The sequence below is a fragment of the Elephas maximus genome, chromosome 2 (assembly GCF_024166365.1).
Source record: "Elephas maximus indicus isolate mEleMax1 chromosome 2, mEleMax1 primary haplotype, whole genome shotgun sequence".
NCBI classification, from domain to species: domain Eukaryota; kingdom Metazoa; phylum Chordata; class Mammalia; order Proboscidea; family Elephantidae; genus Elephas; species Elephas maximus.
Genome location: NC_064820.1, coordinates 62,970,909 through 62,998,398, shown reverse-complemented (window position 1 = coordinate 62,998,398; position 27,490 = coordinate 62,970,909). Strand labels below are relative to the sequence as shown.

General features: G+C 39.0%; 1 protein-coding gene across 2 annotated transcripts in view; it reads right to left on the bottom strand.

Annotated features, from left to right (window-relative positions):
• RAB3C (RAB3C, member RAS oncogene family) overlaps positions 1-27,490 on the bottom strand; it is a 308,656-nt gene that overhangs the window by 38,665 nt on the left and 242,501 nt on the right. For both annotated transcript variants that reach the window (XM_049864094.1, XM_049864085.1), the window contains exon 4: positions 5,207-5,331. In XM_049864094.1, the coding sequence (XP_049720051.1) occupies positions 5,207-5,331 (125 nt within the window). The remainder of the gene's footprint in view (positions 1-5,206; positions 5,332-27,490) is intronic.

The following is a 27,490-nucleotide window of genomic DNA, read 5'->3' as shown; positions in this document are numbered from 1 at the left end:
TGCAAATAGTGATAGTTTTACTTCTTCCTTTCTAATTTGGGTATCTTTTTTTTCTCTTTCTTGTCTTATTGCTCTGGCTAGTGCTTCCAGTACAGTATTGAGTAAGAGTGGTGATAATGGGCATCTTTGTTTCGTTCCCATTCTCAAAGGGAAGGTTTTAGCCTTTCTCCATGAGTGTAATGTTGGCTGTTGGTTTTGCATACATGCCCTTAACTATGTTGAGAAATTTCCCTTCTATTCCTATTTCGCTGAAAGTTTTTATCAGCAAAATGTGTTGAATTTCGTCAAATGCCTTCCCTGCATCAGTTGATAAAATTATATGGTTCTTTCCATTTGTTTAATTTATGTGGTGGTTTACACTGATTGATTTTCTAATGTTGAACCACCCTTGTAATCGTGATATGAATCTCACTTGATCACGGCATATGATTTTGATATGTTGCTGAAGTCTGTTGGCTAGAATTTTGTTGAAATTTTTTTTTATCTATGTTCATAAGGGATATTGCTCTGTAATTTTCTTTTTTTGTGTGTGCCTTTGCATGGTTTAGGTTTCAGGGTTATGCTGGCTTCAGAGAAAGACTTCCATCGTGTACCTTCCTTTTTTATGTTTTTGAAGAGATCAAGTAGGATTGGTGTGAACTCTTCTCTAAATGTTTGGTAGAATTCTCCAGTGTATCCATCTGGTCCTGGAATTTTTTTTTTTTTTGCTATTTTTTGATGACATCTTTAATCTCTTCTTTTGTAATGGCTCTGTTTAAATTTTCTACCTCTGTGTTAGTTTTGGTGGGTAGTATCCTTCTAGGAATTTGTTCATTTCACCTAGGTTATCAAATTTGGAGTACAGTTTTTCATAATAATCTGTTATGATCTTTATCTCTGTTGGATCAGCTGTGATGTCACCAATTCCATTTCTTAATTATATGCCTCTACTGTTTTTTTTTCTTTTGTCAATCTAGCCAGTGGTTTGTCTATTTTATTGATCTATTCAAAGAACCAAGTTCTGGTTTTATTGATTCTTTCTATGGTTTTTCTATTTTATTTATTTCTGCCCAGATGTTTACTATTTCCTTTTTTTTTCTGATAAGTTTTGGCTTCTTTTGTTCTTTTTCTATTCAAGTTGTCAGTTTAATAATTTCAGGTCTTTCTTCTTTTTTAATATAGGCAGTTATTGCTATGAATTTCCCTGTGAGTACTGGTTTTGTTGTGTCTCAAAGGTTTTGATATGTTGTAATTTCATTTTTGTTTGACTCAAGGAATTTTTAAATTTCACTTTTGATTTCTTTTATGACCCAATAGTTTTTTAGTAGTTTTTATGGATTGAACTGTGTCCCCCCAAAATGTGTGTCAACTTGGCTAGGCCATGATTCCCAGTATTGTGTGGTTGTTCTCCATTTTGTGATCGGATGTATTTATCCTGTGTTGTAAATGCTAACCTCTGTGATGTTGATGAGGCTTTGTGATGTTGATGAGGCCAGATTAGAGGCAGTTATGTTAATGAGGCACAACCTAATCTACAGGATCATGTTATACCCTCAGTCAATCAATCTCTTTTGAGAAGAGAGAGTCAAACAGAGAGGAGAGGGGCCTCATACCCTCAAAAAAGCAAGAGTGGGGAGAGGGCACATCCTTTGGACCTGGGGTTCCACCACTGAGAAATTCCTAGACCAGAGGAAGATTACTGACAAGAACTTTCCCCCAGAACCAACATAGAGAGAAAGCATTTCCCTGGAGCTGGTGCCCTGAATTCAGACTTCTAGCCTACTAGACTGTGAAAGAATAAATTTCTGTTTGTGGTATTCCTACTACAGCAGCACTAGATAACTAAGAGAAAAAAGTAGTATATTATTTATTTTCCATGTATTTGTTTGTTTTTTTTTTTCCTGTTCTCGATTTCTAGCTTCACACTGTTATGGTCAGAGAAGATGCTTTGTATGATTTCAATATTTTTAAATTTGTTGAGACTTGTTTTGTGTCCTAGCATCTGGTCTATTCTAGAAAATGATCCATGTGCAATGGAGGAATGTATATTGTTCTGATGTTGGGTGGAGTGTTCTATATATGTCTGTTAGGACCAATTTTCTTATGGTTTTATTCAAGTTCTCAGTCAGCTTAGTGATCCTTTTAGATGTTTTATCTATAATCGAAAGGGGTGTGTTGAAGTGCTGTTATTGTGGAGTAGTCTATTTCTCCTTTTCTATTACCACATTAGTCAGTATTTTATGCATTTTGAAGCATTGCTGTTGGATGCATATATATTTATGATCTTTATGTCTTCTTGCTGGATTGACCCTTTTATTATTATGTAACGTCCTTTTTTTTTTTTTAACGTCCTTCTTTACCTCTTGCAATAGATTCTGATTTAAAGTCTATTTTATGTCATATCAGTATGGCTACCCCTGCTCTTTTTTGTTTACTGGTGGCATGAAATATTTTGCTCCATCCTTGTTTTTCAATCTATTGTTTCCTTACACCTAAGGGTGTTTCTTATAGACAGCAAAAGGATGAATCATATTCTTTTATCCATTCTGCCACTCTCTACCTTTTGTATGGGGCATTTTAAATTCAAAGTTTTTACTGAAATTGAGGTGTCTACCTCACTCATTTTGCTGTTGTTTTTTGAGTGTTTCATTTTTTTTTTTTGCTTTTTATTCTGATTTTTCTGTTTTTGTTTGTATTTGGTTGCTTTCTTATGATGAGCCTTTTTGCTTTCTTCCTTTGTTTCTTCTGAATTTTTTTTTCTTGGTGATTTCTCAGTGGTTACCAAATATGTTATACAACTTAAAACTGCAGCAGCATTTAACATATGAATGACAGTTAACATACAAACTTTAACATAATGAATCTATTATGATATGCCCTCCTCCTCCATTTCTGTTGACGTGTCTCCATTAACATCAATATACAACCTATATTTGATAAGTTTACTTTGTATTTATTTCTTACAAACTTGATGTTATCTTGTTTGCAGGATTTAATTATGGAGTTTATGGTCTTTATGATTGCTCTTTTTTTTTTTTTTGGCGATCTCTCTCTCATTATTTATTTTTCCTGTGTATATATATGAGAATTTATTTAATGCTCTTGCCTTCCCATTTGGAGTACTTCCTTGAGTAATACTTGCAAAGCTGGTATGGTGGTAGCAAATTCCCAGAGCTCTGTTTGTTTGGGAATGTCTTAATTTCTCCCTATTTTTTTGAGCTTGGGCCATTTTGTTATTATTATTGTTGGCTTTAAATTTTGTATTCTGGTTTTTGTGGAAAATTTTGTGATTGGGCATTCTGGTGGCACAGTGGCCAAGTGCATGGCTGCCAACCAAAAGGCTGGGCCCAAACCCACTAGCTGCTCTGTAGGAAAAAGATGTTGTAACCTGCCTCCACAAAGGCTCACAAGCCCTGGAAAACCTACGGGACAGCTCCACTCTGCCCCACAGGGTGCCCGTGGGTCAGTTGGCCCAGCGGTAGTGGGCCTGATACGTTCTCTTGAGAGCCACTGGAGGGCACTCTTACCCTTAGGTTTCCTCACCGCTGCTTCAGGAGTTCTTGATGCTTCACCTCTGGAACTCAAGAAGCACAAAGGGGTGTGGTTCATTGGTTGCAGATGCTGATCTAAGTGGTGGGGTTCGAGATGGACTTTTCTGTGGCAAAGATGGGGGCCCTCTGTGTCTTTCCCTTGTGGATTCCCCTGAACAGCCTCTCCCATGGTGTCCTGCTGTAAATGGGGAGGCATTCGAAGTAGTCCCCTCACCCTGCAGCTCTTGCAATTCCTCCTGGTTCTAGCGACCACCTTGGGCCTCAGGAAGGTTCAAAGGCACTCTCTTGCTGCTCCACAGTCTCCGTTCTCCCCCTCCTACTTGCACAGCCCACAAACTTCCACGACCAACCTGTGGTACCTTAAAAAATAGGGCTGAAGCTTCGTCAGATTAGCTAGGTCCCTTTCTGTGTTGCCTGTTTGGGGTGTTGCCCAGCAGCCGCATCCCAGAATGACTGTGATGAGCAAGTGCTCCAGATGTTAGTGGGTAGGTTTGCCCAGCTTCTATGCTGTCCCCGCTCCTCCTCTCCCTCACTTCTGGAATCACGCCGATTCTCCAACACTTCAGCTGCCATCTGGAGTACTGAGATCTCAGTCTGTGCTTGTTCTTATGCACTGGGCAGTGGGTTAGTTGCTAGGGGGGAACACAGGAGCATCCACTCACTTCATCATCTTGGTCTGCCCTCTATTTCTGCTTTTGTGCATGTATATCTAGTCTGTCCACTTAATTAAGAGCTCCTGAGGGACTAGAGATCACACTTTTCTGTATCCCCTCCACCTGATGCCTGGCACATAATGTAGAGCATACGTGCAGAGCATATAATACATGCTCAGTTAAAATGTCTTGAATTAATGAATCAATCATGATCCCAACCTTTGCACAGAAACTATCCTATTCATTCTAGCATTTTTCTCCTTAGAGACAATGTTTTGTGTTTAAAATAGCTTTGCATTTCTAAAGTTCTCTCACATCTATTCTCTCATTTGATCTTATCTACAAGGACTTGGTGAAGTAGGCATGGATTATGATACTATGCTTGAGAGATGAGAAGACTGGCAGTTAACAGTAGGTATCTTGTTAATGGTGTCCCTAGAATCAAAATCTAGAATGTGACCTACTCTGTGCCACACTACCTTCCTCCAAAGGAAGCTTGATAACAGCCGTTGTGTACCATTGAGTCAACTCTGACTCACAGTGACCCTACAGGACAGAGTGGAGCTGCCCCATACGGGTTCCTAGGCTGTAACCTTTACAGCAGTAGATCACCAGCTCTTTTCTCCCATGGACCCGCTGGTGGGTTCAAACCACCAACCTTTCCGTTAGCAGTAAAATGCTTAACCATTGTGCCACCAGGGCTCCTTTGAGAATAATTACAATTACGCCATAAAATAAAGTATCCGCTTAATACAAAACTTTGTGTTTCTCATGGAATAAGAATTGGAATACTTTGCACTGAACCAAATTCTGGCTGTCAGTTTTGTTTCTGCAACAGTGTTTAAATTCTAATGACGCCACAAGAAAGTGGGAGGGAAATGCACTTACCACTTAGAGCGGATGCGCCACTTTCTATTGTCAGGTTGACAAGCTTTTATTAAACCAACCCTGGCAATTAGCTGAGACTCTGTACAGTGTGACACGTAATTACCAAGTTCTTGTTCTCATTAATTTGTTTCTTACCAAGCTGTTCTCCTAAATGTTGGCCTCTCTCGGTTGAGATGACCCGCTCGTCTTCCATGTCACACTTATTCCCAACCAGGATAACCTGGGCATTATCCCAAGAGTACGTTTTGATTTGAGTTGACCTAAAAGAAAAAGAACAAGCACAAAACAATCAGAGGAAAGCTGAACAGCATACATAAAGGAGAAGAAATATATCCCACAGATTCTGATAACAGCAAAAACTGAAGCCCAAACTCCTGACATTTAGAATTAATTAATTCAGTTCAGTTTCACTCTTGAGATACTCATCTAGGATTGCATTAGTCTAAAATCAAGAGAACAGTGATGCTGTATTAAGAATTTTTTGTATATGATGAGATTACTACTACTACTGTTTCTTCCTTTTCCTCTGAGGGGTTTCTTGGGATGTGGGAATTTTACTTGGTCACCCTAGCCGTCAAGGTAACATTTTCTAGTTACCTTGACGGCTAGGGTGACCAAGTATCCAGGTTTTCCCAAGATTTTCCAAGTTTTAGCAGTAAAATCCCCACGTCCCAAGAAACCCCTCAGATCCAGGCAAACCTTCAAAATGGTTAGTCCTCCCATTTACAACTCATCTCACCAAAACATTTTTCCTTATTACAATCACAACTTGAAAAGCTAAGGCAATCAGGGCTCAGAAAATCTGGGATAATAATCATTTTAAAAAGGAATCATAAGAATAAATATGTATGTATCTTTCATTCACATTTTCTCTTATAAAAAAGTGCTAGGTTGATTAGTATCAAAATTATAATATAGTGGGCTGGCATTATAAGTTACTATAAATATAATACCTAGAATTCAAAATAAGTTTCTGGTATGGATTATGACGTATACAACCTACTGTTGATTTTTAAACTTAGACAATAATTTTAATAGTTAACATTGTAAGGTGTCATTCTATATAATTTATTTATGTTAAATTAATTTATCCTTACAATAACTAAGTAGGGATACTAGTATCCTCATTTTATAGTTAAGGAAAATGAGGCATAGAGAGGTTAAATAATTTGTCCAAGATCACTTAGCTAGTAAGGGCAGATCTGGAAATTAAACCCAGGCACTATGGCTCCAAGCCTGTGCTCTTAAACACATTTTCACACTACTTACTAAAAATTTGAGAAGTAAAGTTTTAGTGTATTTATTGTCATCTCAGAGAGGAAGCAGAAAGTCATATTCTCTAATCCTCCCTTTATATTGGCTACATTCTTATCTGAGAATAACAACCTAAGACAGGTGGGAAAGACATATCACCCAGTGGGCAGTCAGGGGAGAGTCACTGAAAAGTTGAAAAGCTAAAATAAAAAAGAGGAAAGTTTAAAGGAATAGATTTGTAAAGTGTCAAAAAGAGAAGCTTGGGATGGCCTTACTAACAACTGTCAAATCCTTGAGGATTATTAAATAGAAAATAGTGGCAAACTGTTCTCAATCTGAAGAGAGAATAAGAGCAAATAGCTTTAAACTACAGTAGAAGAGCTTTCAATGAGATGTGATCACTGTTTCTCCCTCCTGAGAAGAAAGGAGAGAGCTAAGAGGCAGATAGGGTATTATTTCAGAGTATTCCTCCGAAACAAGTTTTAAAATGAAATTGAAATGTCTGGTGAAATGTACTCTTGATTCCACCTGGATGTCTCAGAAAAATCTGGGTGACATGACCTTTCTAATTCTGAGACCTGAGTGAATAACATAGTCCTCTAGTGACAGTGAGACTCAGCAGGGGATATAGGACTGGGGAAAATAAGCAGAGATTCTAAACTACTACTTTTTCTTTACCTCATCCTATGTTTTAAGTATATGAGAAATGATGACTTCACAGTGAATTAAGATGTGAAAAATATCCCACACGTAGATACGCCTTAAACATCAAGTGCTAACATAGTCTTACAAAGAAACTCCAAAAGTTCTTTTAAAGAACTCAGAATCTGATCAGATTTCCTTATTAACTATTTTATTATCCCTTTGCCCCTATAGGCCTTGGAGGCCAAGGCCAGGCCTGTGCTTGCAAAGGCTCTAGGTAGAGAACCTCTATGCTAATGGGAGAAAGTTCTAGGCCTGGTGGCACAGCTAGAAATCAGATATTTAGAATGAGTTTAGTGACATGGGAGTCACAAGAGAGTGTCATGGTTGTGTAAGAAAGAGGTCGGGGCCAGATCCTCGGAGCAAATGCCTAACTTCAGGCAACTTAGTACTTTCTGATCCGGGCAAAAAGATCCTACTCCATCCCTGACTGTATAAAATCACCTCAGGCTGTGTTGTGCCTTTGTGAAGGTAAGGAAGGTACATAATTCAGCAGGTACTAGCTAATTTGTATCCTTTAGCCAAGTTAATTGAATTCTTGCTCTGCCATTAAACATGACTGAATATCTAAGTTATGCTGACTTAATAACCCAAGGAGTCAAGGGCTACTGCAACCAAATATACACTTATGCATACACAACTTTCCTCATCACTAAAAATTTGTAAAAATATATGGAAAGAACATACTTTTTTTTTTTCCGTGAATATATCAGAACCATCCCTAATCGGTCTGTTTCAGTTTCCTAGTGATGCTGCGATACAAATACTGCAAGTGGGTAGCTTTATAAAACAGAAATTTTCTCACAGTTCTGGAGACTAAAAGTCCAAATCAGGGTCTCCACCATGTTGATTCCTTCCTTGTCAGTAGCCCTGGGTGTTCTTTGGTTCCTTGAAGTACCTTGGCTTGTAGACAATCCTCATATGGCATCTGTCTTCCCCCATGTGTGTATTTCAGTGTCTACGCTGCTCTTTATATAACTCAGACGTGATTAGGTTTAGGATCCACTCTATACTGGTATGACCTCAATTGATTGATTGATCACATTACATTAGAATTCATTATGAAGGGTGATTACATTAAATGTAAGGTCATTACATTATATTAGCTTATATCCACAGGTATAGAGGTTAGGGTTTCAACAAGTGTTTTGGGAGTGGGGGGATACAATTCAACCCATCACACAGCCAATGGAGAAATTTTTTTCTTTTTAACCAAATAAGAATTGTGGTCTGGAACACTTGTTGCAAGGTAAATGAAAGATTAATTTGCTTTTAGAGTTGGTGAATTTCATGGTTGGACTCAAGGCTTTAAATATTCAATGTTTGGCTTTGATTTTTACTACTTTGGACTTCCTGATGTGTCACCCATCAACAAAGCAGGGAAGGTAGCTGCAGGTACAGTTCCATTATCAGCAAGAGGCGATCAGAACAATGTTGACTGAGTCTAAGAATCTATCAATCATAAGATGAAAATTATTTTATGAATGGCCAAGAGTAAAAAAATGCAGCCAATTAAACTATGACACAACACTTTAACAACAGTCCTGCTAAACACATTTGTCAGTCAGATCAGCTTCCTGTTGCTTTGAAATTTCTTTCATGTATTCTGAGGTTATTAGCAATTTTTCTTGCCTTTAGTAGCTTTGCTTAGTGGATGATAGACAATTATTTCATGATGGTGAGACTTCTGCTCTCTTACTTTGGATGCTTGATCAGGAAGATCAATTATTAGAAAAGGACATCCTGTTTAGCAGTTGTCAGCAAAAGCAAAAGAAATCCTCAGTGAGATGGACTGACAAAATTGCCATAACGATGGACTCAGACATACCAAGACTCACGGAAACAGCACAGGACCAGGGAACATTTTGTTCTGTTATACATAGGTCACCATGAGTTGGAGCCAACTCAATGTCAACTAACAACAACAAATCTCAATAATAAAGTTATCATGCTTTATCTGTTTGTGGGTATCTTCCCTTCATTCGTCCTGAGGAGCATTAGGTTGTTGTTTTACAAGAAAATATGAAATGGTACTCACTACTCCAGAAAGAAAGGGCCCCTGGGTGGTGTAAACAGTTAAGGACTCAACTACTGGCTGAAAGATTGTGGTTTAAATCCACCCAGAAGTGTCTTGAAAGACAAGCCTGGTGATTTCCTTCTGAAAGGTCACAGCCTTGAAAACCCTATGGAGTAGTTCTACTCTGTACACATTGGGTCACCATGAGTCAGAATTTACTCAAGGGCAATGAAGAACAGCAAAAAAAATTCCAAAATGAGTATTTGCAGTATAAATATCAAACCGATACTTTGTTCTGTATACACAATAACTTTCTACTCATGTGTTTACTATTTTTGGTGCTTGTATTAGTTTCCTTGGGCTGCTATAACAAAGTACCACAAATTGGGTGGATTAAAACAACAGAAACACATTGTCTCACAGTTTTGGAAGCCAGAGGTCTGAATTCAGGGTGTCAGCAGAGACATGTACTCTCTGAGGCTCTACAGGAAGATCCTTTCTTGTCTCTCCTAGCTACTGGTAGCCAAGGCATTCTTTGACTTGTGGCAACATAGCTCTAATCTCTGCCTTCATCTTCACATGGCCGTGCCCTCTGTTTCTCTCTCTGTATCTCTTCTCCTCTTTTATAATGGCACCACTCCTGTTGGATGGGGACTCATCTAGCTCCAGCATGACCTCATATGAGCTTAACAGATAACATCTTTAAAGATTCTATTTCCAAACAAGTTTACATGCACAGTGCAAAACATCTTTTGGGGGGACACGATTCAGTCCATTACAGTGGTCTTTATTCCACTGTTAGATCCATATTTCCATCTGACATCATCCTCTTCTGCTTGGAAGACTCCTTTTAACCTTTCTTGTAATGGGAGTCTGCTGATAAAGTCCCTCAGCTTTTGTGCATTTGAAATAGTCTTTATTTTATCTTCATTCTTGAAAGATATTTTTGCTGGGTATAAACTTATAAGTTGACAAGTTTTTGTTGGTGGTGGCTTTTTTTTTTTCTTTCTGTGCTTTAAAGATATTGCTCCACTGTCTCCTTGCTTGCATTTGTTTTTTTTAATGAGAAATCTGCTGTTATCTTTATCACTGTTTTTCTCTTCATGCCATTTCTCTTTTCTCTTGCTGCTTTTGAGACTATTTACCATTGGTTTTGAGCAATTAGATTGTGATGTACCTTAATGTATTTAATTGTGCTCATGAAGAACCTGTACATTGACCAAGAGGCAGTTATTTGAACAGAACAAGGAGATATTCGTGGTTTAAAGTCAGGAAAGGTGTGTGTCAAGGTTGTATCCTTTCATCATGCTTATTCAATCTGTATGTTGAGCAAATAATCTGAGAAGCTGGACTATACAAAGAAGAATGCAACATCAGGATTGGAGGAAGACTCATTAACAACCTGTGACATGCAGGTGACATAACCTTGCTTGCTGAAAGTGAATAGGACTTGAAGTATTTACTGATGAAGATCAAAGACCATAGTCTTCAGTACTGATTGCATCTCAAAGAAAAAAAAAAATCCTCACAACTGGACCAATAAGTAACATCATGATAAACAGAGAAAAGGTTGAAGTTGTCAAGGATTTCATTTTACTCGGATCCACAATCAACACCCATGGCAGCAGCAGTCAAGAAATCAAAAGACGCATTGCATTGGGCAAATCTGGTGCAAAAGACCTCTTTAAAAACAAAGATGTCATTTTGAGGACTAAGGTGCACCTGACCCAAGCCATGATATTTTCAACTGCCTCATATGCATGCGAAAGCTGAACAATGAATAAGGAAGACCGAAGAAGAATTGATGCCTTTGAATTACAGTGCTGGAGAAGAATATTGAATATATCATAGACTGCCAGGGAAATGAACAAATCTGTCTTAGAAGAAGTACAGCCAGAATGCTCCTTAGAAGAAACAATGGCAAGACTATGTCTCACATACTTTGAACGTGTTATCAGGAGGGACTAGTTTCTAGAGAAAGACATCATGTTTGGTAAAGTGGAGGGTCTGTGAAAAAGAAGACCCTCAACAAGATGCATTGACATGGTGGTTGCAATGATGGGCTCAAGTATAACAATTATTATAAGGATGGCGTAGGACTGGGCAGCATTTTGTTCTGTCATACAAAGGATTGTTATGAGTCAGAATTGACTCCATGGCAACTAACAACAAGGGTTATTTTTGTTCACTTTTAATTTGCATCAAACTTTTATTTAACAAAAATCCTTAGTTATTCTTCCTGTGTATAACAGCTTATCACAATTTATACTTAGCATTTAAAAAAAATTTTATTATGTTGCTGTTACTGTTGAGAATATATTCAGCAAAACACACCATTTCAATGGTTTCTACATGTACGATTCAGTGACATTGATTACATTCTTTGAGCTGTGCAGCCATTTTCACCTTCCTTTTCTGAGTTGTTCCTCCCCTATTAACATAATTGAAGTGATGGAAACATAGGCAGCTATGACCAAGTTAGTGCATTCACAGGTAATACATCCATGATTGATATTTCTGCATAGTGATTACAATAATTTATTGGTTAAACCAGTTGCCATTTAGTTGATGCTGAGTCATGGTGACCCCATGTGTGTCAAAGTAGAACTGTCTTCCATAGAGTTTTCGATGGCTGATTTTTTTTGGAAGTGTGTTCTTAGGCCTTTCTTCTGAGGTACCTCTGGGTGAACTTGAACCTCTAACCTTTCAGGTAGCAGCTGAGTAGTTAACTGTTTGCACTATCTACAAATTGATTATAAGACCCAATTTCAGAGATGTTAATATACGAAAAACTGTGTATCTTAGGTCCAACAAAATGCTGTTTTTTTTTCTTGGTATTTCTTTTACATATGAAGATATAGGTTGAAATAAGAGGTCAAATTATTTTCTTAACTCAGATAAACTTGGAGATAAGGAAGAATAAGCCCCATGGTTTGAGAGAAAGACCAAGAATTATGCAAACTTCACCTAGCCTGTAATGTGAATTAATGTCAAAAGAATATCGGGATCTTAATCCAAATATAATTTCTTCCAATTCAGAATCCTAACAATTTATTTAGTCAATTTAAGAGAAAGCTCTAATACTAAGCAAGTATAGGGGAGTCACTTAGCATTCTTTAGCCCCATACCTTCATCTGTAAAATGGAGCTAGCACATTTCTATCTACTTTCTGGAGATGTTGCAGGGCAAATCTGGTTTGAGGTGGGAACACACTGCACCTTCTGTGTTGTAAAGATCTCTTTACAAAGAGTACATGTTAGCCCTAGCCTGGACAACCAGCTGTTTCTCTTCCCAAATTCAGTTCAATTAATCATTTCTAATTCCTATAATCTAAGTAATAATTGACTATATATTTTATCAAAGAGTCTCAAATTTTGTCTCCTATTCATTTCTCTAGGCTGGGGTTCTAAACAGATAAGTTTCTCTGAGTAAAATGACCTTCTTCTGATATGTCTATTAGGACTATGACAAACGTCTGTGAATAAATCCTCCTTTTCATGTGTATTTCGATATAGTTACTTTTTGGTCATTTTGCTGTATTTTGTATAATTTCTTATTTGGGGGATGGGTTCCTAATCACCTCATTAGAGGGTCTGGGCAGTCTTATTCTCTGTTGGTTAGAAATGCATATTTAAAGAAAGTGGCTGTAATCAAATAATACACAGGTGAAAAGATGATTTATTTCTGAATCATTACAAAAGATCCTTCAGGATTTACGGTTAATCTCAGCAAGATTAATGGATTCAGAAGCAATATGCTGTTCCCCATGGTTACCTCACAAATGGCACTTAACTCAGACCTTACCAGTACCAGAACACAGTTACTAAAAAGCTGTTATTTGTCATTTAGCTAACACAAGCACTCTCTCTCTCTACACACATGCAACGAGGGGGAGAGAGAGAGAGAAGGAAAGCATAATTTACCCTCATTTCAGTTTGAGTTAAATATGAAAGTAGAGACTTTCGAAAAAGTTGAGGTAGATCAGAGGGAGATTTAAAAAAAAAAAAGTTTTCAATACTTTACACATAAATAACTGAACTATGTATGGAATGAAATAGTTAAGTATGGAGAGTCGTAAGCAAAGAAACCAAATTCCTAAAATAGCTCTATTCCCCCTCCCCTGTCCTGGGTATATAAATAATTTCCTGTGAGTTCAACCTCTTCTCAGAGAATAGACTCTTGCTAGTGACCAGGTTCTGAAGAACACAGCACAAAATGCACCTCAGTGACCCCCAAAAGCAACTGTCTCGTAGGGTCTGACTTTGGGCTGTGCCTGGGGAAGAATAGGCATCAGAGAGACTATGACTCAGTCTCCCTAACCCAGTCAAGCTCAGAGAGGTCTTAACCTGTCTGAATCCCTTCCTTCATACTGGAAGCTGGTATTTCTCCACTGTATCCGTTTCTCTTATTCTCTTCAATATTCAGAAGTCTCAACTTTTCAGCATCTCAGCATACTTCAAAATTGTAAGGTAGCTTCCCAAGCTGCTAGTGCTCCTCAAGTAAAACTGACCCTTCTGTTTTGTTTTTGGGAGAAACATGTGGCAGTCTGCTTGCATAAAGATTTACAGCCTTGGAAATCCATGGGGCACTCCTACCCCGTCCGATAAGGTTGATATGAGTTGGAATTGACTCGACAGCAATGGGTTTGGGTTTTTTTTTGTTTTGTTTTCACTATTTTTTCAAATCCGAATCCCAGGGATCCTCAATATCCTAATTTTTAATTTCTTTTTTTTTACAAAATTATTTTTGTGGTTAATATATATATTAACAAAACATTTGGCAATTCAACATTTCTTATATGTACAATTCAGTGACTTTGGTTATGCTCATCGTGCTGTTTTCACTAATTTAATCATTTATTTATTCAATTTTTCTCACTCCTCAGAGAGCTTTTAAAATTACCCCAGCCCAGAATAATTAAATCAAAATCTCTGGAGGCTTCATCACAGGTATTAAAAAAATCTCACTAGGCGGTTTGTGTGTGCAACCAGAGCTTAGTATCACTAGAATGACTCCCTCCACCTTTTCTTTTTTTAGTTTTTAAATAATCTGTTTCTTTATTTTCCATCTAATTTCACGAATTATTCAAGAGTAGTTTACAAAGACACACACAAAATAAAGAAATTTTAAAATGAGAAAATAGTAATATGGGGTCAGAAATAGGAACATAATAAACTCTGATAATTTACTGCTGCTATAAAATTTTTTTTTTATCAATGCTAACTGACAGTCTCAAGAAGTTGAGAAGCTAGGTTCTTTATATGTATATTAACGTATTTAATAAAAGGATTTAAAAAGGAACATTAAAAAAGGTATCCTCAAATGTTCTCCAATATTTGAGATTATCTTTTATTATTTAAAGATATAGCTTTACATTTTTGGGCAAAATTGCTACATTCTCACTGAAAATAACAATAGAGAAAAGCACAAGGAAAAAAAAAATCAGAAATGGCACTGTTCCCAATTAACCACTATGAACGTTTGGTGCAAATCTTGTGGTAGATTGTATTACTGTTCGCACTAAGTCATCTTCTTCCTTGTATGTGGACTATATTTCTCTGCCCCACTGACTTTGGACTTGGCCAAATGAATTGTGTTGCTGATGGACTATGAGGAGATTTGACATGTGCCACTTGTGAGTAATAGCTGTCAGAAGCATTGTGAGCTTCCATCAGCCCTCTTGTGTTCTTAGTTTTCATCATGATAACAGCCTGTCCCAGAAAGAGGCTTGTCTGTCCACCTGGCCCAGGAATAGATGCCACAAGGAGTCCAGCTGAGTCACACAGAAGCCAGCAGATCTTAGCCAAGCCGAGGAGAGCCCAGTTTAACAAAATGCCCTTCGTATGGCCTTGACTTACCTTTTTAGCTTCATCTCTTGCTGTCTTTCCTACTACCAACTGTGATAAAGTCCTATTAAATTTCTTTTAATCCCCCATACGTGCTGCATTTTTCGATAAGTAGAGGCTATCACTATAGGATAACTAGGAGTCAGAATCGACTCAACAGCAATGAGTTTTTCTGGTTTTGGATCACTGTGGGTATTCAGGTTTTGTGAGGCCTGAAATGAATAAAAATCCAAGGGCCCAATTTAAGAAAGAAAATTACAAATACTAAATTAGGTACAGGTCATTTTATAGCAGATGCTGTTGGTGCTTTGCCCATATCCCCTAGGCCTTACGACGTCTGTGCTTTTTGGCTGACTTCCAACTACTAGTACTTGCATCTCTACGCTCTACAACTTCTCCCAAAGCAATGTAAAGCCACTCTGCCCTTTCAGGGAACACCAAATTAACAGAGAAACAACCTGCCCCAGGAGCAGACTTCAGCCAATGACTGACAGGAGGTGTGCAATTACACTGTTTCCCAGAAACTTCCAGCAGGACTAAGCTCTAGTTACTCCAGTGGTGTCACTAGGATTGATGTCACCTAGTTTTTAGTGTGATAACTCATGGTGTCACCCCCTCATGCTAATTACCACAATATTGTAGCTAAAACACCAGAAAATTTGACAAAGTCAGTGACTATAAAAACACTGGCAGCAATGTGTTTGTAGTATGTATAGCTGAAACCACATGGTTTGAAGCATCACTCTAACTGAGTAATGACAGCTCTGACTGGAGTACATTAGAAGGTTCAGAAAGTAAATTAGCTTAGTTTTAGCCTTGTAGGTATATTGATACATGTAAGCTGGGATTACAAAAGAATTTTTTTGCTGTTAATAACTAACTACAGAGATATTTTTATAAAAATAATAAATTTCTGCTAAAACACTGCACAAATTTTTATAGACAGTCATTTTGGTGTCAACCCCTCTGACAGTGTCACCCAGTGCACTTCACACCCTCTGCACCCCCCTAATAATGCCACTGAGTTACCCACAATGGTAGCTGCCTTGAAAATGCACATTTTATGGGCTGCTTTCCCTTTCCTGTCCCACTTCACAACACCCATGGGTGCTTCTTGCACTTCCCAAATGAACTATTTGTATGCAAATCCTTGACTAGAGCCTACTTCTGGGGAGATCCCAACTAAGACACTTGGAAAGGGCTTGTGCAAATAAGAGGCCAAGCTTACTAGTAGGGGCGTGCTAGAGATGGCAGTCCTGGCTCGTAAGAGCTGGTTGTTATATATTAAGAACTTTTTCAAATTGATGGTTAAATTGTTTGTAGCTGGAAATTGACCATGGTGGGAGTATTTATACCATGGAAATTAGAAAATGCTACAAACGAGGATTTTTTTCCCTTGTTTTTTCCTTTTTTTTTGCAAAGAGCTTATTGACTAGTAGTACCGCACTATAACTTAAGCTCCACTAGGTTCCTAAGTAATCCACCTGTAGCCTTCACATGTGTCATCTAACTAAAACACCTTTATCCTCTCTGTGTCAGGTTCTCAACCTCTCCCATCTCATCTCAGCATATATATTCCTCTGGGCCCCTAATATGTCACTGGCCATGACATTTTTCACTTGTCTGCAAGCGTCCCCCCAACTCTGACTAGGGATCCCATGAGGGTGAAGAGCTTGATTGTTTTGCTTACCATTATGTCTCCAGCATTCAGCAAATGTCTAGACTGAAATGTAGCAAGAGTACCTAAGAAGTTCAGATAATTCAGAATATAAGTATAAAATAAAAATGATACCAGGAAATCACCATCTCATGCAATGTCAAGGCCCCACTGCACCCTGTAGGAAGTGATGCTGGCAAAGCTCTTCCCCGGCCTTTTATGCCCTGACAGTGTCCGTGGTAAAGGAAGGCAAGTGTTGACTCCTCCACATCCTTCCAAGGCCATATTTGTGACTAGCTATTCATTCCTGTCTAGAGGAGTCAAGTTTTCCTTTCCAATCTAGCCCAAACAGTCAGGGAGAGAACATCTCAGAGAACCGCCGAGTAACGTGGCATTGTGGAATAGTTGCTTTGGAGGGGACCTAGTTCAATTCCTTTATTTTATACATGACAAAGCTGAGACTCGAGATGATACAACTCACTAAGATGACACAACTAACTAGCAGCTGAGGCGGGTCTACAACTCAAGGCTCCCAATGACTTTTCTACAACATGCTGTTTTCACAGGGAAGAAAAATGACTACATTTTATTGAACGTGGAACTTGGTAAGAAATTCATATGAAAATATTTGATTATCTTAAAAAAAAAAAAAATCTCTTATGGAAACCAAAAGCCCTGAATCTCTTTATAGACAGTACTGTCATTAGGCTGTGTGTTTGGGAATGAACAGAACTGGATGTGCCTGAAAGATCTGTTTGATCTACTTTTCTGCAGTAAGTCTGTTGCTAAATGTCAATCTGAGAATTTATTTCAAGAACTCAGATAGCAGTCTTCTTGATCAGTGGGATACTGGAGCCACCACCTCTAGACTAACCAGTAAGATTAGTCTAAATTCAGCCTTTTTAGGTTAGGTCCATTTCCATCATGCTCTATATGACTTCTTATCTTCTTTTGATTTTACAAGATGACAAATTTTGTCTATTTTTTTAAAATCATAGGTATGGCAGAGACAATCGGACATTTCTCTCCTAAGCAAGCAAGCAAGGAAAAAAAAAATACAACTGGTAGAGCAAGCATCACCGTTCTGGACAACAAAGAGAGGTCTTCCTTCAGTAAGTACAATGGAAGTCTGACCCTGGAAAGGGTCAAATGTTCCTTAGCTTAAGAATGTGTGAGGCACATTGGTGGTTCAGTGGTAGAACTCCTGACGTCCATGTAAGAGATCCATGTTTGGTGCACAGCCACTAACCACCTGTCGGTGAAGGCTCATGTGTTGCTATTATCAACAGATTTCAGTGGCGCTTCCAGACTAAAGCAAACTAGGGAGAAAGGCCTGGTGATCTACTTCTGAAAATCAGCCAATGAAAGCCCTAGGGATCACAATGGTCAATTCTGCTGGTTCTGTTTTACATGATAACAACAACAACAACATTCTTTCACAAAGAATAAGGCCAAAGTCATGTTAATAGAAATATGCTTCTTTCAAATTAGGCAAGATTGTGTTGTCCTTGAGTGAATTGTCTTTTGACAAGATGCGAATGGTTCTTAGGTTAATGGTAAGATCATCAGGCAGCTCTTGCTGAGGGGAAGCTGAACTTAAAATCTAGCATCTGCTCTGCCCTTACGCAGATTTCAAATTGTCTCCTTCCGCTTGAGAGTCCCAGTGGCTGTGTGGAGGAAAAACTGTTCACATTCAACCAAAGCCTGAGCACCGACGTTTGGAAGATATGAAGATAGGTCTGAGAAGGAGGGATCTTCCTCCTCTTGTGAGAAAGGTGGGGTTTCCAAGGAGAAGGGGTGAAGCCACTAGTATGTGGGACTTTGACATTGGTTGCTGCAGGAACCAATGAAGTATTAAAAGGAAATATAGGATGGCAAAAACAGTTAAGCACTCACTACTAGCAGAAATATTGGCAGTTTGAACCCATCCAGAGGTGCCTGGGAGCCCTGGTGGCATAGTGGCTAAGAGCCTGGCTGCTAACCAAAAGGTCAGCAGTTCAAATCCACCAGCCACTCCTTGGAAACCCTGTGGGGCAGTTCTACTCCATCCTATAGGGTAGCTATGAGTTGGAATTGACCAGACAGCAATGGTTTTAATGACTAATGGGAACCCTTGTGGCACAGTGGTTAAGAGCTCGGCTATTAACCAAAAGGTTGGCAGTTTGAATCCACCAGCCACTCCTTAGAAACTCTATGGGGCAGTTCTACTCTGTACTTTAGGGTTGCTATGAGTTGAAATCGACTTGACAGCAACGGGTTTGGTTTTTTGGATTACAAGCACCTGGCAATCTGCTTCTGAAAGTTCACAGCCTTGAAAACCTTATGATGCAGTTCTACTCTGCACACATGAGGTTGCCATCAGTCAGAACTGACTAGATGACAACTAACAAGAACAACAATAAAGATAGAGAAAGGGGAAATGTCCACTTAAGTCTTTTGAAAGGACTGTGAAGGTTACTTTCCAGAAAGGGAGATAACGACATTGGATATAGTCATATTTTCTGTTCTGTCGCTAGTCTGCTCCTTTGAGATCTGTCAGGAACACACTTTTCCAGGTTATCTGTGCCTTTCATTGTCTCTGAGCTATTTTTACAACCCTGTTGATGGTAGGGAAACCCTGGTGGTAAAGTGGTTAGGGGCTACAGCTGCTAACCATAAGGTCAGCAGTTGAAATCCACCAGGCACTCCTTGGAAACCCTATGGGGCAGTTCTACTCTGTCCTATAGGGTCATGATGAGTCAGAATCAACTCCATGGCAATGGGTTTGGTTTTTTGTTTTGTTTTTTGTTGTTGTTGTTGTTGATGGTAGAAAACTGAAAATAATATAAATGAATTCTTGTCCACAGAAGTACAAACGAATTGTGTCTAGTGGGATGCAATTAATTACTGCCCCATGGATATTATCCCATTTTGCATCTATTTGTAAATCCATTTCAGCATTCTTGATTGCCTATATGTGCGTGTTCTTTGAACATTCCTTTGAACCAGTGGTAACATCTTACTGGCCCCATCATTAATTAATGAGTTAAATAAAATCTTTAAAGTGTTTATTTTATATTTGTATGAGAGGTGTGATTTTACCTTATTAAAAAAAATTAGTGGTAACAAGTGGTAGAAAGAAGGCATGTGTTTGGACTGAGTGAGGGACAGGGATTGGACCTCTGCAAAGTAGGAAGCAGGTGGAGTGGTGACAATGTACGACAGGGACTAGTGCACTGGGTTTCCATCGCTGTTGTTGTTAGTTCTGTCCAGTGGATTCTGACTCATGGCAACCCCATGTGTGCAGGGTGAAACTGCTCCATAGGTTTTGCACGGCTGTGCCCTTTTGGAAGCAGATTTTTCAACTTGTTTTCCCAGGTTCCTCTGAGTGGGTTTAAAGTGCCAGTCTGTCAGCTGATAGTCCAGTGTTCAACCATTTATGCCACCTAGGGACTCCAGGGTTTTCACAAGGATGAGATATTTGCAGAAGTGGTGGGGGTGTCAAAAGGGTGAGGTATTTGCTGGGGTGGTGGAGGCGAGGGTGGGAGACGGATATTAGGTTCATATGATTTTCTACTTCATTTTATGACCCCAGGATGTGTTTTTGGTCATTTCCCACCCCCCGCCCCCACCCCAGCCTCTCTCTCTTTTTTTCTGAATGAGTGCATAGTCATATCCAAGTTTTGTAAGAGTTTTTTTTTTTCCTGTTTGCCACAAAGGAGAGGTATAAACAGAGTAAAGCATTCTCTCTATAATTCTTTTGTACTACTTTTTTTTTTTTTAAATGCTTTTTTTGGGTCCAGAAAGTCAGTCAAATTTGAATAAGAAACTAATTATGGGTGCTTAAGTATTCAGACTACATCTCACATACTTCGGACATGTTATCAGGAGTCACCAGTCTTTGGAGAAGGACATCATGCTTGGTAAAGTAGAGGGTCAGCAAAAAAGGGCAAGGCCCTCAATGAGATCGATTGACACAGTGTTTGCAATAATGGGTTTAAGGATAGCAAGGATTGTGAGGATGTCACAGGACCGGGCAGTGTTTCATTCTGATATACATGGGGTCACCATGAGTTGGAACTGACTCAATGGTGCCTAACAACAACAAATATTCAGAAGTTGAAAGTTAGATTTAGTCTCCAGTCAGAAAAATGCTCAGACTGAAACAGAGGATCACAGGGGACAGAACAGGGTTGGAATCTCTGGGGTGAAGGCCTGGGGAAGGGGCTGAGGAACTGAGGCTTGATTGGGGGCATCATGTCTGGCACTGGTGGTGGGAACATGTGGGGCAGTAGAGGGAGGATGTGTCTGGGATTTGCCCTCGGTCCTTTTCTGAATGGTTTACTACTATGGTGTTTAGCCCTTAGCCTTTAGGAGAGAGAAAAGGGGTGGGGTGTAGGTAAAGGGTCTTCCCAGCTAGCTTTGTGTAGTGGAAAAAGGGGAGAGGTGTGAAAAGGGAAGGGAAATGATAAGCAGAGAGGCAAGGAGAGATTAGCTACAGGGCCAAGTAATAGATTTATTTAAAGACTGCTGCTGGTGCCTTTTCTAAGCCTTGGGTTCCGGTAAAACAGATTTGGAAGAGCTGGGAATGGTATGCTCTCTGCATTTTCCTATGAATTCTATAAGAATCACTGCAAAGTCATCTCTCTCTCACACACACCCATGCCCACACACAATCTAACCTTTAAAATGACAACAGTTTTAAAATGAACCAGAGCAGAGTGCTTTTGTCATTGTAGAGAACTCTAGCCTCAGGAAACCAGAAAATACGAAAAGGCCAGGCTCGACAGTTGCCATTTGCCCTTGGTTGCAGAGAGTAATTGCTAGTCAGTCTTTCAGATCCCACGTCAAATAATGTGTCCAATAATGTATCTAGCTGCAGGCCGTGCATATAGCTGTAGCACTGTGCTAATACACTTTGTTGTGCAATGGAGAAATGGTGCGTCAAATCTATGCCTCTTTATGACCACAGCTACTCATGTTCACACTATATTCCTTGGGGCAGATAAGGCCATGGTTGCACCATCCCGGTGGGGCGAATCCCAAATGTCCACCATTAAAATGAATACGAAAGACAAGCGACACATTGTCTAAGGGCAATACATCTACTAAAAGGAGATGAAACTCACAACACATAATAACATACATTCTTGAAGTATACATGAGTCCTTCTATTCCTGCTTCAGAAGAAATTGTTCAATATCACCATATTTCTTCATTGCATTAACTAGTAACAATCATATCACAAGTTAAAATGAACAAAACAAAATAACTTCCAAAAAAGTATACACACACACACACACAAAAGCACATGGATGGCGTTTTCTTTTTGACAAATAGGAGCACTTCTGTTTCTTGACCAGTATTTTCCAGATCTGTCAGTCATCTGCCTATTTTCTCTAGGATGCATGCTTGCCCTCCCTGCTGTGCTTTCTAAGGCAGGAGGTTGACCCTTGCACTCTTGTTTTTTCCAGGCTATATTGACAGCTGGTTTCCAATGAGAGGAAACCAGCAGGAGACTGGACAGAAGGAGGAGGGAAGCTCAGGTGCTCAGCTTTGGGCAGCCTCTCTAGGAGGTAAAGTAGCTCTATGGTTTTTGATCTTGCCAGGCAGCCACCCCCGCTCTTGGGTGCTGGTAACATAGCCTCTTTGCTTGGCCCCTCAAACCTGAGGAGTTAATAATCTCTGGGTTGTCTCATTGCTCCCAACTATCCTGGATTAAATTCCCTCTATTGAATGATTTGGCTCAGGTCTGTTTTCTGGACTGGACCTTCACTAATATACTGTATTAATATTTCAATAATTTTTTATTCAGGAAACAAAACATTATTTTGTAGCTCCAAAAGTATAGGCTGCTTCATATTTACAACTGCTGTGGAAGCTACATCTGCCATGCTCAATTTGGAATGGAAGATCAGTGAGTAATAAAGCTGATGTACCTAGAGGTCTCCCATTGTAATTTATCAACCCCAAGGAGATCACATTTAGCTTAATGAATGTGTTGTCATCTGTGAGAACACTAAAGTTTGTATACTAGGTGTTATGGATAGAATTGTGTTCCCTCAAAATATGTGTTAAACTCCTAGTCATTGTACCTGTGGAGATGATCCTGTTTGGAAATAGGATTTTTCTTTTGTTATGTTAATGAGGCCATACCAGTGTAGGGTGGCTCCTGAACCTAATCACTTCCGAGTTGTAAAAAGACCAGAGTAGACACAGATACACAAAGGGGAAAGACACCAAGGAATGCCAAAAATTGCTAGTAGACACCAGAAACTGAGAGAGAGGCTCACAGAGGAACTGACATGGTCAAGACCGTGGTTTGGGCTCAGTCTCCAGAACTGTAGGAAAATGCATTCCTGCTCTTAAAAGCCACCCACTTGTGGTATTTCTGTAACAGCAGCACTAGGTAACTAAGATATTAGTTTATAGCTACTATGCAGTGGCACTATCCAACAAATTTAAAAAAAATAAAATGACATTACCAACAGGAAGAAATGAATAATTATAAATGGAGAAAAATATAGGCTATGTTAAAGAAAAAAATTTTGGTAAAAATTCTAAAACTGTAGTGTTTACTGAGCTATTTGAAATAATTTTAGCTGGTTTCGGGCAAAACCAATGAATTACAAAATGATTAAAAAAAATACAGCATTTTTTGAGAATTTGACAACCCAGTGCACAGAGGAAAGCTGCAGAAAGAATAAATATTCCTGCTTGACTCCAAAGGAGAAAAGAGCTTAAAGATGAAATTAAAGGCAAGGAAGTTGGATCTTTGTACCAAGAAATAAAAATAACATTTTCAACAAGATTTTTTTTTTTTTTTTTTATCTTAGTACTACTCCCTCTCCCCCCATTATTTGAGCCTGATCTGGTAAATAAACCCATAGGGCAAATCTTATGCTGACAGGTAGCTAGATTGAGTGGCCCAAGAGTTCTTTCCAATTTCTTTGACTCGTAACACAATTAAGTAATTTATAATGAGATCAATAATAGAATTACTTTGAAGAGATTCTACTTATATGTAATTTGTATTTCATTCAGACTTAAACCTAATGATTTTAAAAAGCTTTTTATTCTTGATGATTTTCTGCTACATGGTGAGTACTCTTTCGTATTTGTCCACTGTTGTGTGCTTTGATTTCTACTGGCCTCATTATCATGATATTTAGAAACATTTCTAGACATAACCACAGAGGATGGTATCACTCCCCTTAGCGTTAGAAACATAACTAGCTCTCCTGCCCTGTTGACTTAGCGTATCAGTAATCAAATTCATAAAAATTCTATTTGCAGAGCTAACATCTGACCCTCCCTAATCCCATGTACCATTCTTGGTAGTCATAGGTTTCTGCCACCCTCTCTGTGCTTGCTTTAATATGAGAAGAGAATGTCATCAGCTTTTCTAGCTAAAAACATTCCAGCATGAGGAACAAGAGCAAAGGCCCAGGGAAATGAAAGTATGTGATGTACCCGGGGAATATTGATATTTAGTGTAACTGGAACACTGTGTACGAATGGAGTGTAATATTAAATTCTGTGGTGTAAAATGACTTATTCTGAGTTTGAAATATTTAATTTTGACCGCCAATTTTTCCTTCTTAGATTAAAAAAAAAAAAAAGAGTAGAAAGGAATCCCTGGGGAATCATGCCTCTCTCTGGAAAAGGCACCTTTGCCTTCAAAATACCACTGAAAATTTGTTCCGGGAGCCTCCTTGAAGGCAGACCTTTGATGAAAGAAAAAAGGTTTTCTAGTTTTGAAAGCTCTTTTCTGAGAGGAAAAAAAAAAAAAAAAAGCTTAGTAGTGACACAAAATAAAAAATGAGAAATATATGACCCTTGAATTTTAGCAGATTTCAGAGTTTGTGTTAGGTAGAGACAAGCAATATAAGAATAGTGAGCTTTACAGAAAACTCCCTAAAGGTATATTTGCTGACCTTTATCTCTATGCCTTTACATATAAAGGTATATATATCTGACCTTGAAACTTGAAAATGAGTGCAGCGTTGCGGCTGTGGGCTCGCTAGGCAGAAACAGAACCCTAGTAGCCAGAAAGGTCGTTTGAAGCACCTGTAGTAACATGCTGCCTTAAAAAGCACATCACACCTGAGGAAGCAAGAAGCGTCAAATATAGCGCAAATTCACATACCTACCGTCATGGATTGAATTATGTCCCCTCAAAAATGTGTGTATCAACTTGGTTAGGCCATGATTCTCAGTATTCTGTGGTTGTTCTCCATTCTGTGATTGTAATTTTATGTTAATGAGGATTAGGGTGGGATTGTAACACTCTTAACAGATCACATCCCTGATCCAATTTAAAGGGAATTTCCCCAGAGTGTGGCCTAAACCACCTTTAATCTCTCAAGAGATAAAAGGAAAGGGAAGCAAGCAGAGAGTGGGAACCTCATACCACCAAAAAAGCAGTGATGGGAGCAAAGTACATTCTTTGGACCTGGGGTCATTGTGCCGAGAAGCTTCTAGTCCAGGGCTGACAGAGAGAGAAAGCCTTCCCCTGGAGTCGATGCCCCAAATTTGGACTTCTAGCCTACTTTACTGTAAAGAAATAAATTTCTCTTTATTAAAGCCATCCACTTGTGGTACTTCTGTTATAGCAGCACTAGATAACTAAGATACCTATTATCAGTGAAAAATTCAGGTATGAATCAAAGTAACCCTTTCTAAAAGAAAAATGGCTACTCTTATATTTCCCCATTCTGCAGGAGAGGTGATGCTGTCACTACCAGATCATTCCAGCTGGCTGAAAAAATGCCACTACTCAAACTTTACAAAGTCATCAGTTCATCTCCCACTCCTCCTCTTTGTTGATGATCTTCGCCTCACCACCCACCTGCCATTAACACTGGGACATGAAGTGGTTGATTACTGACCAATGAACCCATTGTGATGGAAGCCTTGGTTTATTTGAGTGGGCATGGGCCAATGTTTGAATGAAAGGCACCAGTATTTATTTTGATTACGCTCTTTTGTTTGAAAAACACAAGCAGTGGGTTTCCATTTAGTGATTCTAAAACAGTAGTTCTTGATTGGGAATGATTTTGCCCCCTAGGAGATAGCTGGCAATCTGGAGACATTTTTGATAGTCATGCCTGGAGGAAGGAGCTGTTACTAGTATCTAGGGGATAGTGACCAGAAAAGTGTGACCAGAGATGGTGCTAAGTATCCTGAAATGCACAGGATATCTCCTCAGCAAAGAATTATCGGGCCTCAACTGTCAATAGTGCCACAGTTGAAAAGCCCTATTTGAACAGATACAATAGATTTCTCTTCTTAAATAATTGCTTCCTGAGGGAGCTGGTGCTTCACCTTGGTATAACGGAAGAGTGGTGGGGTGTGATTAGTTCAAACGAACTCTTTATGCCAGTCCACTCAAGAAAGATACTCGGGCTGCTTTGAAGAAGCATAAAACTCTACTGGTTACCTGGCAGCAAGCAACAGCTATTGCTTTACTGGAAAAGTAAAAAGACATATCCAAAATGTTAGAGAGAATAGACTGTTCTTTAAAATAGGATGATTTTTTGGGGGGTGGCATTTTTCAGATTAAAAAACAACAATACGTTGGCCTCCTGTTTTCCTGAGGCCACACAGGTCTGCAACTAGACAGAATAGGTTTAAACCTTCCAATTTCCTTCCCGCGGTTTATCAGAGTTTTTTTTTTTTTACATCATTTTTATCACTACATGTAGCCAAGATAGTTAGATTTTCACTCAGTCCTTCTTCCTCCCACTCTAAAACTGAGGCATTGTTTGCTTACGTCCTTTCTTCCTCCTTAGAATAATTGTAATAGCTAGAATTAATTGAGCACTTACTATGTACTTGGAGCTGTTCTAAGAATTTTAGTGTGTTTGGTCCCATTTAATACTCAAAACAACCCTATGAGATGAGATTCCTGTTGTCCCCATTTTACAGTTAAGGAAAATAAGGCACAGGGAGTTTAAGCTCCTTGCCTAGAGTTTCACAGCAATAAATGGAGGTATTATAGGGAATCAGTCCGCACACATTACCTCTGTACCGACATTGCATTTGGAGGATAAGATACTCTATCTCTCTGATACATTTCCCTTCCTCCTTTTACAAAATTTCTGTTGGATGTGAATCCATCTACACTCAGGTTGCTTAAAGAGACAGGAAAAATAAGAAGGGAGCTAGAAACTCATATTCTAGAAATTCAAACATTTATGCATTTGAAATTAAACTGGAAAAGTTAGGACCCTGGCCACATTGTGGACTTCATGTGAGCTGCCCTATATAGACGTCTCCCCCCCAGCTATACTCCCTTGCACGTGGTGGAGTCACTTTTTGGGGTGACAGGTTTTCTAGTACTCTACCTACGATATTCTCACCTTTGCCTACCTAGGCTGAGTACTCACATTACCTTTCCAGCATACTTCTTGCTACTTCTCTACTCTCACAGGTTGTTCATGTTTCCTCCAACAGGGCTACCTCATCTCTAGCAGGGCACATTTTTCTATGTTCTCTGCCTGGAATACCTTCTGTCTTCTTTCCATATACTCAAAGTCTATCCATCTTTCAACTCCCAGCTCAAGTTCCACCTTCTTCAAGTGATATATCCCGTCTTCTCGGTTCTTACAGTACTTGCTCTCTATACTGCTCTTTTGGCTCTTAATCCTAGGGAGTATTATTTGGTATCGTTATAACGCATTACACACAAGTAGTTTTTCCCCTGAATTATGAAGTCAGATTCTTGAAAATAGGAGCTCTTAGACTTCTTTGTATTCTCCAAAGTATTTAACAGTGCCCGAAAAATATTAAGAAAATGATTGAATAAAGGATGTGAGTAAATGCAGTTTGGAAGAAAAAGACGATTCTGGCTCTGAAAACAGAACCTAAATAAAATCCATGGGGCTCTTGGCACTGGAATGTGAAGGAGGACAAGAAAAATGGCTGGTAAATTGCTTTTTGTCAGCCACCCTAGAAATGAA